Source organism: Euleptes europaea, chromosome 12 (genome assembly GCF_029931775.1).
Source record: "Euleptes europaea isolate rEulEur1 chromosome 12, rEulEur1.hap1, whole genome shotgun sequence".
Lineage (NCBI taxonomy): Eukaryota > Metazoa > Chordata > Lepidosauria > Squamata > Sphaerodactylidae > Euleptes > Euleptes europaea.
Window position 1 is genome coordinate 56,995,036 of NC_079323.1, and position 14,887 is coordinate 57,009,922.

Sequence of the window (14,887 nt, forward strand, 5' to 3'; positions counted from 1 at the left end):
AAGCAAGTCTGTTTGTATTTTAAGTTTGCCAGGACTAATGAATTAAAAAAGCTTGGACTCTCGGCCGTTTGCTGGTTTAACAATGCCTCTGATGGAAGGATTTTTTGCCCCACGAAGCATGACTACACTGTGACCCCTCATTGTCGGAAAAGAAAGAAAGGGACAGTGGAATTGTGAAGGAAAATGGAAAAGGGTGGTCCGGAGGGACCGAAAAGCCTATGGGAAGTGCAGGTAGCAGCATGTTGCTCTGACAGCTGTTTCAACTTCTCAGACCGTGTCAGTTTGCTGCCATGTAGCAGGTGCAGCCTTTTCTTTTATTGAATCTTGACTCCATAAAGGCAACGACAAGCCAAGGCAGTGGCTGGCCCTGGATTACACAAGTGTAGACACTACTAAGTGAGGTAAGGCAACAGGTGTGAAAACTGAACTAACTGATTGAGCTGTAACCACACTTAAGTTGAGTTCTGCTGCAGATTTTTTTAAATAAGGAAACAACATGCAGTTTCACAGGCAATCTATAACCGAGGAGCTGTTTTCTGGGGAATCTTTTTAGAGATCTTATGAGACACAATGGCTGTCAAGCTTTAATAAGAGGGGAGGATAAACGGGAAGTTTTAAATCCAATCTCTTAATTTCTCCCATTTGATGATATTTCCATATAAAATGAACGGAATGAAATTTATATTCTGTCTTCTTTGGATTCTTTTTGTTTGCTTTTTTTCCTGTGAGAAGGACCTTTTGGAAATCTGTGGAAGCATGGTGAAGAAACAAAGAAAACCAGCTAGTGCAGAGCGCCTATGAATGCAGTTGTCTTCTTGGAAAGCCAACAAACCTTTTTTTTTCTAAGGAATCATTACTGAATCAGAAAAAGATAGTGGTTTTAAAAGGGAACTTTTAGCCATCCAAAAATAATCCTTTTAAAACTGCACTTTATAGTAGTTTGATTACCTATTAAATGCATTTTACACTATGTGGAAGATGTCATTCAAAGGATAAACAATTTAGATCCTATGTAATTAAAGTTATGTTTATGGTGGGATTTTTCATTCATAATAGATTGTTTTTCTATTATTCTCTCTCTCTTGCTATAAATTAATATGACCATGACACTGAGGAAATAAATTACAATTTGGCATGAACAGTGCTATCCTGAGCAGAGTTACCCCTTCTAGACCCAGTTGTAAGTCAATGATTTAGAAGGGTGTAACTGACTAAGACTCACTGTAAAATTTGCTTTGCCTAAAACATTTGGGTATTTTTGTTCAAAAAAATAAAACAAACCTGTATCTTTTATTCAACCAGACTATTCTATGTAAGGAAGATTTTAATTTTGAAATGATAATGTTTAATTTTAAAATGATACATGGGGAATATTTATTATATAGTCGAACAGATTAGTTAAGCTAAAGGATTTTATTTGAAAATGTTTATTTGCATTGACTATAGTTCAGTCCAGTTTTTATATAAAAAGGATCACAAATAACAGATTCTGGCAATCTCTCATTCCAGTTAACACTGTTTGAACCCAAGTTTGTCCAGCTAGGCAGTACCATGAAAGAACAGAAATGTATCTGTCTTACATTACGGCTGCTTTCAAAACAAGCACTTGTATTACTTGTTCTTTAATAGAAAACAACAATGGTTGTCATACTTGCATGTCATTTTGGGGTAGATCACACAAATTGTTCCAATTGTTAGTCCTCTTGAGCCTGCAAAGTGCATTAGTATTTCATCCTAAAATGAAAGACAACAGCCCCTGGCTTCAGCACAAGTTTAAATGCTTCTTACTAGTAGCATTTCATGAGATATAGCTGCTAGTTAGATGCTGAGAACAAGGCACATTAAAAAAAAAGATGTGAGCTGGCCAAATTCATAACTGATACCAGAACATAAGCTAAGAATGGTGTCATTGATTAATTTTATGTATTCTAAATTCTCTGCGGTTGCCAGCGTTCTGAAATTACAGCTGATGTCCAGACTACAGAGATCAGTTTCTGTGAAGGAAATAGCAGCTTTGGAGGGTAGACTCTATTGCATTACATCCCTGCTGACCTCCCCTTCCCCAACTCCACCCTCCCCAGGCACTTCTCCCAAATCTTCAGGAATTTCCCAAGCCACAGTTGGCAACCTCATTTTTCGTCTACATTCTCTTTTTACAAATTGGCTTTTTAATATGATGTTCACAGGATTTTTTTTTTGTTTATTTGTTTAAAAAGGGTTTATTCACTCTATTAAATATTTTTCATAATTAATAGCTTCGGCGTTCTCTTGTTTATACATACCTGCAATAATTGTTATAACATTATTCTAAGTTCCTAGCAGTATTTGGTGACTCTTGATAATTAAGTGTTATTTGTACATGCTCAGAAGTTCTTTTTAAACATGCTTTATAATTTTGATATATTTTTAACAAATAATTAAGAAAAACAGTTACAATTCTTCTTTCCTTTTTTGATATATGTATACATCTTCCTGAGGAAATTCAATGCAAAATGTATAGGGGTTATTAACATATTGGATTAAAATTGTCTTCCCACTGCATCATTGTTTTTTCTTCATCTCTGTGGTCCCCACCCTGTGTCCTGCATAACAATTTTAGGTAGGCAAATTGCGGGTTCTCCTGAATTCCCACATATGTGATGCCCAATTCAGATTTTGACTGTTGTGTGTAGAGAAGGGGCATCAACTTTCCCTCACGTATTATTTCCTGAAACAGAAATGGTCAGGGAGGGGGAAGGTTGCTGTTTGGCCCTTTGGGGGAACTCATAAGTATACATGTGGGTTTTCCCAGTGGGCCGAGTAGTGCCGCAGGACTGCTTCAGGAAAATAGTGTGGGGTGGGAAAGGCCGAAGCCATGCACACCCCACTCAAAATGTGAATTGGGTACCCCATGGGCAGCAATTGTGGACAACCTGTAATTCATGTATAATTGTTACATATGGCACAGGTGGGGAGCTCAGATTCAACTTGTGTGTTCTGTAATGTCTCAATTGGCTTTATAGAAGAAGAAAAAGAGCGCAATCCTGAAGGGAGGGGTAGATACAGCTGCTGCAGAGAAAAAAAGATTTTTGAAAATACAAAAAGGAAAAATAAAAAGGAAAAAATTGGGGAAATGCACCACTGAAAAAGCAAGGCTGTGCCACCCAAAAAATGTGGCACAGCCCTGCTGCCAGTCAAGGGGGCATTCCCAGGGTGAAAGGGCTGTGGAAGCTGCCTAAAGGCAGCTTCACCCCCAGGAACACTCCCCCAAGCCAGTGGTGCCCGGACACTGGCCTGATTGCCCCCATGCCGGCATAGGTACCACCTTATTCCATGATAAGGTGGCACCTTTGCCAGCGCAGAATCACACCGGCTCCAAAGGAGCTTTGCCCCCCTCCCCTCAGGAATGGGCTGCCTGAGTTGGATCTTATACCCCAATTTTCTCTGTCTTTTTAAGGGAGAATCAAACCAACTTATAATCACCTTCCCTTCCCATAACAGACACCTTGAGATGTGGGTGAGGCTGAGAGAGTTCAGGAGGTGCTGTGTCTAGCCCAAGGTCACCCAGATGGCTTTATGTGGAGGAGTAGGGAAACCAACCCAGTTCACCAGGTTAGAGTCTACTGCTCATGAGGAGGAGTAGGGAATCATGGTACTCCAGAGTAGAGTTCTCTGCTCTTAACCACTGCACCACATTGGCTCTCCCAATCAATGTGTGCCCCCAAACTCACTTTGCTATAAGGACCATATTTCTACAAGCTCTATCATGGAATATCTCCAGTCTAATTGGGACTAGAAGAAAAGCAAATTAACAGTGCAATCTTAAACAGAGTTACACTCTTCTAAGCCTATCGGAGCCCACCAGTTACATCTGATACTGACTACAGAATAGATTAATGGGTGAATAATAATTTATACCCATACCAAATAAGTTAATTATAATAGATTCTTGTAGTTTTTGTACAATTAGCTATATTTGATTTAAACAGTGATGGCATCACTATAGCAGTTTTCTGTAAATAGCTGGCATTTATGTATTAATTGGGGGCTATGGTGTTACCAGGATTTAGGCACTGACTTGTGACGTGGTTCCGTTTTCTGGAACAATGCTCCATAAACACATGCTTGGTACTTAGTAAAAAAAAAAAATGTATAATGGGCTCAGATAAGCTAGAACTAAAGGAGAGTAGTTGTACTTAGGAAATCTCTGCATATATTTGAATTAAAAAATACATACCGGTAATGTCTACAACAAAGAGATATTATCTTGAATGCACTATGTTTGAGACTGTATTTTGAAGGGTGTGGGACAATGCAACAAAGAGCTGTATCATACATACCTGCTCATTATATGATGACCTCACCTATTTATTTATTAGAGTATTTGTGTTTGTTTGGGTTTTTTGTTTATTTTTTTTGTTATGTTTGATTTCTATCCTGCCCTCCAGGATAGAAATCAAGCTTATTCTGCTTTTCCACCTTAATAGCTGCTAAAGGGGGTTGGCAATCAGTAACAATGTAATAAAACCCTAACGTGTCAAAAACATGAAAACGAAAACAGTCACAATGATATAAAACCAAGCCAAGAGACAGAATTGCAGTTCAACACACCATTGGAATAATGCCAGAAATCATTAATTGACATTTGGGTCAACAGTATGCTGAAATAGGAGAGCTTTGACTCAGTATCTGGAGGTATATAAAGCTGAGGACAACCAAACCCTCCGGGGGAAGTTGGCCCTCACTGCTAAAAGGCCTATTTTTTTTTGTAACTACCATCGATAGTGAAGATGATGAGAGAATGCAGAGCAAGATTTCTACTGTTTTAAGAATCCAGATAGGTTCATAGGCAGAAACCATCCTAAAGATATCCTGCATGTGAGAATGGACTATCAGAGATAAGTTGCCATAGATTTCCACCTGTTCACCCATGTCTCCTCATAGAATCATAGAGTTGGGCAACCCCAGAGTCATCTAGTCCAACCGCCTGCACAATGCAGGAAAATCACACACACACCCAGTGACCTCTTCTCTATGTTCAGAAGATTCCCCCCCCCCCAAAAAAAAACCAACCTCCAGGATCCCTGGCTAATCAGGCCTGGAGGAAAATTGCTTCCTGATCCTGACCCCAAAGTGGTGATCAGCATTACTCTAGGCATGAAAGAAAGGGCCACGAGAGCCAAGCACTGACGCAACCCTTCCTACCCTCCCTCTCAGGATCTGCCTAAGTTCACAGAATCAGCATTGCTGTCAGATGGCCATCTAGCCTCTGCTTAAAAACCTCCAAAGAGGAAGAGTCGCCCCCACCCACCCGAGGAAGCCTGTTCCACTGAGGAACCCTCTAACGGTGCATTCCTGAAGGGGGGTGAACCACGGCGGCCAGGACAGTGCAGCTGAGAAGCCTCCTCAGAGGCATCCCCACCTTGGAGAGTAAGAAAGCCTTTTTCTCCTAAATAAAACCAGGAAAAAAATTCTTTTTTCTTCCATGGGGAAAGCGGGCCCGCGCCACCTCAAAAGGTGGTGCAGGACCGCCATCATCCCAAGAGGCGTTCCCAGGGCAAAAGGGGTTTGGAAGCTGCCTAATGGCAGCTCCGCCTCCCGGAACACCCCGGGAATGCCTCCCAGGATGCCGGCGCAGGGACTTGCGCCAGGAGAACGCTGGTGGAAGGCCCCACTGGTGCCTGAGACCTGTGCTGCTGCCGCAGTCCAGGGGGGGCGGTGTAAGTGCCCCAACGCCGGCTCCTAAGAGCATTTGCCCCCCTTCAGGAATGCACTGTAACTGTCAGAAAGTCCTTCCTAATGTTTAGCCGAAAACATTTTTGACTTAATTTCAACCCATTGGTTCTGGTCTGATTTTCTGAGGCAACAGAAAACAACTCCGCACCATCCTCTATATGACAGCCCTCAAAGTACTTTTCACCTGCATTAGTTCGGGCACTTGGTTCAGGCAATGTGTGCATGTCTGAACCAGCTAGGATTGTCAACCTCTAGGCGGGGCCTCGAGTTTTCCTGGAATTACGACTGATCTTTAGGCTATGGAGATCAGTTCCCCTGGAGAAAAATGGCAGCTTTGTAGGGTGGACTCTATGGCATCACATCCCTACTGAACACCCTCCTCTCCCCAAACTCAACTCTCAGGGGCTCCACCCTTTAAGACTCTAGGAATTTCCCATCCCAAAGCTGGCAACTCTAGAACCATCCTGAAATAAACCACATGTCAAGAACCCCAGTGGGGAAAAGAACACAAGAACACAGTTGGGGGAAAGCAAGGGCAGGAAATATGGAAAATATATGGCAATTATTATTGTCCCAGACATTGGAATAAAACAGAGTTTTAACAAGGCACCTTTCTATTGTAATTGATTTACTAGAAAAGGCTGAAAACCAAATAGGGCTATAATTTGCTGTGGAATACATGTAGACAGTGAGTTCCTCTGAATAACCCTTATGACTTCAGACACACCTGTGCATGTCCATATGAACTGTGAAAAAAAAAAGTAATTATGCCTTCTGAAAAGAATGACGATCTCAGGGGGACTATATGCATGCAGATTTCATCTGCCATCTTACATTTTCAGAGTGAAACTTAAAGGGAAGTAAATGCTGTTTATAGTGGGAAACACAGAGATTTTGTAATGTTTCAGAATGTAATTGAATATATTTTATCGTTATATTGTAATGACCTCCTAATCTGTAATATCTGCTACATTAATTGTTTGCAGCTGGAACATATAAGTAAACGCATAGGCTCAAGTGCCCACATGATCACCACAGCAAGGGTACCTGCTGATAAACCAATACGAATTGCCTTCAGTCTAAATGACTCTCCAGGTAAAGTTCAGTTTCATCAAAGGTTTATTTGGGGAAGGGGGTCTAGTTGTTTACTCTTGCCAGTATTATAATGGGTTGGATACTATGATTGTACAAACTTAAAGGCTCATCGAGACAGCTCTTCCCTTCCCACAACAGCTCTCTGTGACACCTGAAAAGGACAAAAAGCTGACAAGCAGGAGGGTCCCTTGCAGTGAAGAAGGGAAATCACCCCCACCTCCTTCTTTGAACAGGCAGAGGAAATGCAGCTGAGTAAACTTTTTGTTACTCTGATCTGGATGGCCCAGGCTAACCCAATCTTGTCAGATCTCAGAAGCTAAGCGGGGTTAGGTCTTGTTGGTACTTGGGGGACTGCCAAGGAAGTCTACAGTTGCTACACAGAGGCAGGCAGTGGCAAACCACCTCTGTAAGTCTCATGCCTTGAAAACCCTACAGGGTCACCATAAGTCAGCTGTGACTTGATAGCACTTTCCACCACCACCACGATTTCTGTTGCCTCAAGAGCAAAATGGACAGTTCTGCCTGTCTCCGCATTGCAACTCACAGGTACCTGGCAGTTTTATAGTTGTTACCGCATACGATACCTTTTCAGGGATCACAGCTGTGCAGGAAGGGGAAGGGAGGAAAATATACACCCCTGCAACCATCTACCATTCATATATTGATAGTTGGGTTGCCAACCTCCAGGTGGTAGCTGGCAATCTCCCACTGTTACAACTGATCTCCAGGCAATATAAATAAGTTCCCTTCGAGAAAATGGCCACTTTGGCAATTGAGCTCTACGGCATTGAAGTCCTTTCTCTCTCCAACACTCACCTTCCTCAGACTCTACCCCCAAAATCTCCAAGTATTTCCCAACCCGGAGCTGGCAACCCTAATTGATAGGTTCCAAGCCAATATCAAAATAAAGTTCAAATTACATGGATTATTTTACACAGTTGTTGATATTATGTATTTATCGGTGGTAGCTAGAATGTTATGAGCAAAAATACTTTGGTAAATCTTGCTCATAGTTTCTCTTGCTGGACCCCAAAATAGCAAACCTACATAATTCCAGTCAGCACTTTGTATAGGGTAGAGCGGCTGACATTCATTGCAGGAATTAAAAAATGCAAAAAGAGAGGTTGTAAAATATCTTCCAGACCAGTTTAAAGGAAGTGCTCAGGAAACAGCCGGTCTATGTTGTAAGTTCCGTAACACCAACAACAACAGCAACAAAAGCACAGTGTTGGCTGATATTCATTTTTTATACTACTGCTGACTTTCATTTGTTTAATTATGCAGCCTGTAGTCAGGCTGGGAAGAAGTGGAGAAGCTGAGTTGCATCGTACAGATATGTTCCAAGCTTTTCCTCTCAGCATAATTTGTCTTAATTGAGGTGCAAAGTTATGTACCATCACAGTTACGGAATATTTTAAGGTATTTGTTCCATTGAATATTGATGAATAAAATATTAGGGCTGCTGACTTCAGGCCTTGAACAAGTATCTTTTTATTCCATATAAGCACAGCCTTCCTAGCAAGGTGAAGCCGTTGTATTTGCAAATGGGCCTTCAAAGAAATGGATGGAAAACTGGTGATTTCCTCACAACAGAAGTTTCTGCAACTCCCTTGTTGATCCCAACTATTGTGTTATTTTATGTTAACTTCAGACACATGTAAATTGAATAAGAGCAGCTACATTTAAATTTGAAAAGTTTTACCAACTTTATAATTAACAGTTCCCTTCAATCAGTAAGAATTTGCTTAAGCTACCCCTCATCCCATTTAATCACCTTGCGACAATAGCTAAAGGTGTGTGTGGGTCAGCTAAATAGCTAAAGGTCAGATTCACACATTACAAAGACCACATGGCCATTATGAGGACTTTGGATCAGACATGTACATGCAGTGCTGTGCTGGGGACTAGGGTTGCCAGGCTTGGAGAAAAATGCCATGACCCTTTAACAGAGGCACAAAAGGATGTGATTTACAGGTGATATTAAAGGTACAGGGCATTTTCCCCAGGCCTGTTGGCGCCCTGACTTCTGAACTAGACAGTCTGGACAAATGCCTGATCATAGGGAAATAATGTCCCCTCCTAGTAGGGTATTTGCCTGGAAAGCCCTGTTCACAAATAACCTCTGTGGTGGAGGTGCATTTTAGGATGGTAGCCTATGAATGGAAATATATGGTGAAACATATACGTTTGTTGTATGCTTTAGATCAGCTGATGACATGGAGTGGCTCTATAGTGAACTTTAAAACTGTTTCCTTTTCAGATGATACCCCATCTGAGAATCCCTTTCCTTTGGCTTTTCCAGATCTAGAACAGCAGCTCCAGGTGAATATAATATTATTTAATGCACAGATATCAATCACAATTATATTTGAACTGTTGTACTTACAAGAGTCTAAGTGGCATTTAACTATAAAATGTAATAATATTATTTATTTACTAACAAAATGTATACCCTGCCTTTCTGCCCTCATCAGGACCATCAAGGCATCTAACAGATTAAAAACATATATAAGAAAACATCCTAAATGTAAAGGTCCCCTGTGCAAGCACTGGGTCATTCCTGACCCATGGGGTGATGTCACATCCCGACGTTTACAAGGCAGACTTTTGTTTTACGGGGTGGTTTGCCAGTGCCTTCCCCAGTCATCTTCCCTTTATCCCCAGCAAACTGGGTACTCATTTTACTGACCTCGGAAGGATGGAAGGCTGAGTCAACCTTGAGCCGGCTACCTGAAACTGACTTCCGTCGCGATCGAACTCAGGTAGTGAGCCGAGCTTGGACTGCAGTTCTGCAGCTTACCACTATGCGCCACAGGGCTAAAAACCATTAAAACAAAAATAGATCATTAAAACAACTAAACACAAGCTGGAAAGTTCACATACACAAACATTAAAAAAAAATATAATGTAAAAGCCTAATGAATTTTGGGATTTGTAAGAGAATTTATGAGGTGTACTTTATTCTAACTTTATTGTTGCTTTTAAAGCTTGCAAAAAGCAAGGTCTGGGGCAATCAAGGAGTTTAGTTCAAATGTTGGGCTTTAATGAATCTTGTATTAACAAGAATCCATTACAGACATTATAAATCCAGGTACAATCAAGTCCTTCATGTTGCAGGAATAAAGAAATCCTAAAGCTCCTGGTACAATATGAAAACTGCCGAAGGGTATGGTTTGATGATACAACTGAGTTTCTAAAGAAGAAAAAGGGAGACGACGGAGGGAGGTTTTTTAAAAAAATATTTGATTATGTAATTCCCATGATGCTATTGGAGAATTAGATGACATCAGTAGGAGAAGGTGTTTCATATAGAATTTTATAGATATGTTTAGGGGAGGAGAAAAAGGAAGAGAGGATAGAATGGGCACAGGCAATTAAAGTACAGGACAGTAAAAGAAATTGACCTAAGAACACTATCCTATGCACAACTATTTGTGGGCATTTGCTACTCACCATGGCTTACTTCTGACTAAACATGCATAGGGCCATGCTGTAAGTATCTTGTATCACAACACAGATCAGCGGGGTGAATCCTATTATTAGCTCTTGTGCAGATATTCTAAATGCATGGAAGTTGTGATTGCCTCTCTCACCCCTTCCATTCCCTGATCATATCTTGTAGTACAAAACTCATGTGCAAAGACTTCCAACATAGTCCCCTGGAGGATGCTCCAATTTCCAGGGATGTAGGATGTGCTTACTGAAGCCTATCCATATCTGGACATAAGTTTTAATCAGGAGGTCCATAGTGGACTTGCTGACACAATCCCAATTTCCCCCTTCCATACATTGGCTGAACCTAGATTTAGAGTATATGTGCAAGGCTATTGAAACACACCAAGTTTTAACAATATCTACAAAATATTTATATTGTCCTTATAGTAAGAAGAAATACTGAAAGAAGTCTGGCTTCCTTTTGTAAAACCATGGTCTCCACAAAAGAACATCTAAATTGGTTTTCAAAATTCTTTTAAGAACACAAAAAGAGCCTTGGTGGACCAGACCAGTGGTTTGTCTAGTCCAGCATCTTGTTTCCCACAGTAACCAACCATTTGCCTTTTCTGGAAAGGGCCCTGGCTTCTGCTGTCAGTTTTCTGGTTACTTGTGCTTTTATATTAGATCGTTGGGACCCATTAAATTATTTGGAGCTATTATTCTGAAATACAAATGATCTCCTTCCAGAGTTTCCATGGAACAAATGAAAAGAAAAGTTGAGTGCACTGGCACAGAAAAGTCACAGGCATCTTAAGTAAGCTTAAAATGATTTTGGCTGACAAGTGTAGCATTTTTTAATGGAAATAACATTGTACTCAGAGCACAATCCAATACCCACAACAGTTCTGATGTACGATGAGCTTTATGCACACATGAAGCTTCATTCTTACCGTTATATGATCATTCCTACTTTAATACGATCACTCCATCAATGCATCATGTAGCTCATGTAACAAAAGAAAACATTTCCAGAAAAAGATCTGCTCACTAAAGTTATTCTAAGTAGCACTATATTTATGTTCTCCATTGTACGAAGGTCTTTCTCTTGAATTTTCAATAAAGAAGCACATTTTTATGCTACTAAAGGTAAAGGTAAAGGTCCCCTGTGCAAGCACCGGGTAATTCCTGACCCATGGGGTGACGTCACATCCCAACGTTTCCAAGGCAGACTTTGTTTGCGGGGTGGTTTGCCAGTGCCTTCCCCAGTCATCTTACCTTTACCCCCGGCAAGCTGGGTACTCATTTCACCGACCTCGGAAGGATGGAAGGCTGAGTCAACCTTGAGCCTAACACCTAACAAATACATTGGCATAATTTCTTCTGAAGTTACATGCATGAGAAGTACAACCAATTTAGTAAATTTAGGAGAGCTTAATCAATATGGCAGGTTTCTTATGAGTTGAAACACCATTTTCTGAGGCTCCAACAGCCAGCCTGTCTTAAAAACAACACTATGCCACACTTGTGGGGGGGAGGCCTGGGAAGGAAATTTTTAACCCTTTTTACCCTTCCCTTAATACCCTGTATGTCAAAAGCTGTTTCACCTAAGGTAAAAAAGTCATTGGGGGAAAAATCATGGAACTCTATAACCCTGTTCACAACAAACAACACATACAGTCCATGTACCATGCGTACTTAATTGTTCTTTGTTACTGGGTTATGGAGTGTTTAACCCTTTCTCCCATGCCTCTGTCACAAAGCAGCTGTTCTGAAACTGAAGTTAGCTCCACAAGAAGAAAATGATAAGGAGAACCTTTTCCTGGAAAGACAGACTGGCACCATTGCCAAGATGTTGCCTAACTTGGATGCAGTTCTGCATGCCAATAGCAGAAAACTATATGTATGATGGCTTTATGTTCCATGTAAGCATAGAAAAGACTAACTTTTTAAAGTATAACTTGCCAATCTACTCAAATCACAGTTCAGAAACTTATTGTCTTCAGCCTTTTTCAAATTGTTGAACTGACTCATAAATGCACACAAGCAAAGGTTTTGCTGAGGACAAAAACACTGGTGAATATGGATGGGTGGAAGCAAATTCTCAAGTGTTTTGCTAGAATAAGAACCCAGATCCAGAATTGAGATCATGCAGTTAGAAAAAGAAAGAATGCATTGTCCACATTTGGTTATTTGTAGGGAAAGACCTCAGCTTTCCCCTGCTTCCCTAAAAACTGAACTGCATTGCCTATTTAGTTCAAAAAATATGCTTTTTGGCCTTCATACCCCCTCTCCTGAGGGTAATGCTGCAATTACAGTAGAAGCCACAATTAATAATATTTTAGAGGTAGCAACCCTGTGTTTTCCTGGTGCCTTCCCTTGCCAGTCTACTTCCTTTCTGCCACACTGCAGTGCCTCTCGTCTCTACCCCCTGTATGTGCTTTGCTGTAGTCCAGTTTTCTTTTATACTCTTTTCAGACCACTTATACCCTTTTAGCTGCCCTGGCCTGGTCAGTCTTCCTCACTTCTTTCTTCCACAGTATACTGAATTGATCTTAAGTACTGTCAGTTTCGTTCAGAGCCCTTCTCCGGTTAGTTCCTTTTTGCTTCACTTTAATCTGCTCTGTCCATTTTTTCAGTTCTCCTTCTTCTCCTACCCTTCCTTCAGGTTCCTCTTTCTCAGACTGTTGCCTTTCTCAGACTTTTCTTTTAGCCATATTGCCTCGGGGCTTCCTATCCCTTAGCTTGTTTGTCTTCAGAGATTTTCTGCAATCAGTCCCCTGTGTGTCTGAGAAGTCATTCACAGAAGCCGTATCAGAGCAGTAAGTGAACTTCATGATCCATCAGCTGTAGGGTTGCCAACCTCCAGGTAGTAGCTGGAGATCTCCTGCTATTTCAGCTGATCTCCAGCCGATAGAGATCAGTTCACCTGGCAAAAATGGCCGCTTTGGCAACTGGACTCTATGGCATTGAAGTTCCTCCCCTCCCCAAACCCCACCCTCCTCAGGCTCCGCCCAAAAAACCTCCCGCAGGTGGCAAAGAGGTACCTGGCATCCCTAATCAGCTAAATGGTGTTAGAACTTTACTGCCACGAGCAGAATGCCATATAGAATTGCAATTATAGCAGCAGCAACATGGTGGTGGAAACTGCTGTCAGGTTGCAGCTGACTTATGAGACTCCATAGGGTTTTCAAGGCATGAGACTTTCAGAGGTGGTTTGCCATTGCCTGGCTCAGCATAGTGACCCTGGACTTCCTTAGCGGTCTCCCATCTAAGTACTAACCATGGCCAACCCTGCTTCTGAGAGCTGACGAGATCAGGCTAGCCTGGGAAATCCAGGTCAGGGCAACAGCTACATTACCTACAGAAACGTGGGTAGCTCTTTTAACTGGTGGGCTGCTTCCGATAACACCTAAATACTTTCTCATGTGAAAATTGTGTATGTCTCATGTTGTCTGAACATGTGATCAGAAGCTACAATATGCAGCAAACAGATGCTTGCATAATGATCCAATATTAAGGTGTATTTACATGTGTGAGCAAATTGCAGAGGAAGCCATTTCTACTGCAGCAAAACAAAAAGGAGCCTTCTGACACTTAGACGTATTGCGGCATAGGTTTTTTATGGAATAGAATCCATTTTGTGCATTTGAGGAAATGAAAGCCACTCCAACGCTTATGACATAATAAGTGTTAGTGTTTACAGTGTCACAAAACTTCTTTTATTGTTTCAGATATATTTATTGTATTTTTATTTATTTGAAACATTTTAATGCAAACTTTCCACCCAATCACTGTTTCCATGGAGGCTCACATAAAAACATTAAAGCATTTGAACAATTAAGAACAACAGTTAAAATGATAAAACTATTCAATAAGAACACATAAAGAAACGATATCAGAACCACAGAGGAGGGCCAATAATCCTTATTGGGGGTATTCCATATGAAATAAAGAAGTCTTCACCTGTTGGCAGAAGACACTAATAGTGGGAGACAGATGAATCATCCTGGGAAGGGAGTTTTATAATTTTGGTGCCACTATCAAGAATGCCCATTTCCATCCAGCATAGGGTTGCTAGGTCCCTCCTCACCACCGGCGGGAGATTTTTGAGGCGGAGCTTGAACAAGGCAGGGTTTGGCGAGGAGAGGGACTTCAATGCCATAGAGTCCAATTGCCAATGTGGCCATTTTCTCCAGGGGAACTCCAACTCTATCGGTTGGAGATCAGTTGCAATAGCAGATCACCAGCTAGTACCTGGAGGTTGGCAACCCTAATCCAGCATAAGCACTTTTCAGACATTATTTTTATATAATTTTACCAAATTTACACCCTACCTTTCTGCCCTCATAAGGGCTGCAAAGGTGGCTAATAAGTTAAAACACACATAATAAAACCACATCTCAAAAACCATTAGAACCAACAAAAACAAATCATTAAAATAATTAAAAGCAGAGCTAAAATACATACAGAGACATAAAAACAATAATGAAAACATTGGGCAGGAAGGAGGAATTGCTGAGAGAATGCAAAATGAAATTTAAAAATCTTCACCTGCTGGCAGAAGATGGCCACAGAAGGGAACAGATGAGTCCATGCATTATATCCATGCATCCTGGGAGCTTAGCAGCCATGTGTAGATCCT

The 14,887-nt window shown here is 41.1% G+C and overlaps 2 protein-coding genes across 3 annotated transcripts in view; one reads left to right on the forward strand and one right to left on the reverse strand.

The window, feature by feature from the left end:
• MAP3K7CL (MAP3K7 C-terminal like) overlaps positions 1-14,887 on the forward strand; it is a 29,513-nt gene continuing 14,626 nt past the window's right edge. The window contains exons 1-3 of the mRNA XM_056858895.1: positions 1-401; positions 6,702-6,810; positions 9,071-9,132. Coding sequence (XP_056714873.1) covers positions 6,741-6,810; positions 9,071-9,132 — 132 coding nt within the window. The 5' untranslated portion in view covers positions 1-401; positions 6,702-6,740. The remainder of the gene's footprint in view (positions 402-6,701; positions 6,811-9,070; positions 9,133-14,887) is intronic.
• GRIK1 (glutamate ionotropic receptor kainate type subunit 1) overlaps positions 6,289-14,887 on the reverse strand; it is a 207,022-nt gene continuing 198,423 nt past the window's right edge. For both annotated transcript variants that reach the window (XM_056858891.1, XM_056858889.1), the window contains one exon: positions 6,289-6,298. The gene's annotated coding sequence lies outside the window, so the exon portion shown is untranslated. The remainder of the gene's footprint in view (positions 6,299-14,887) is intronic.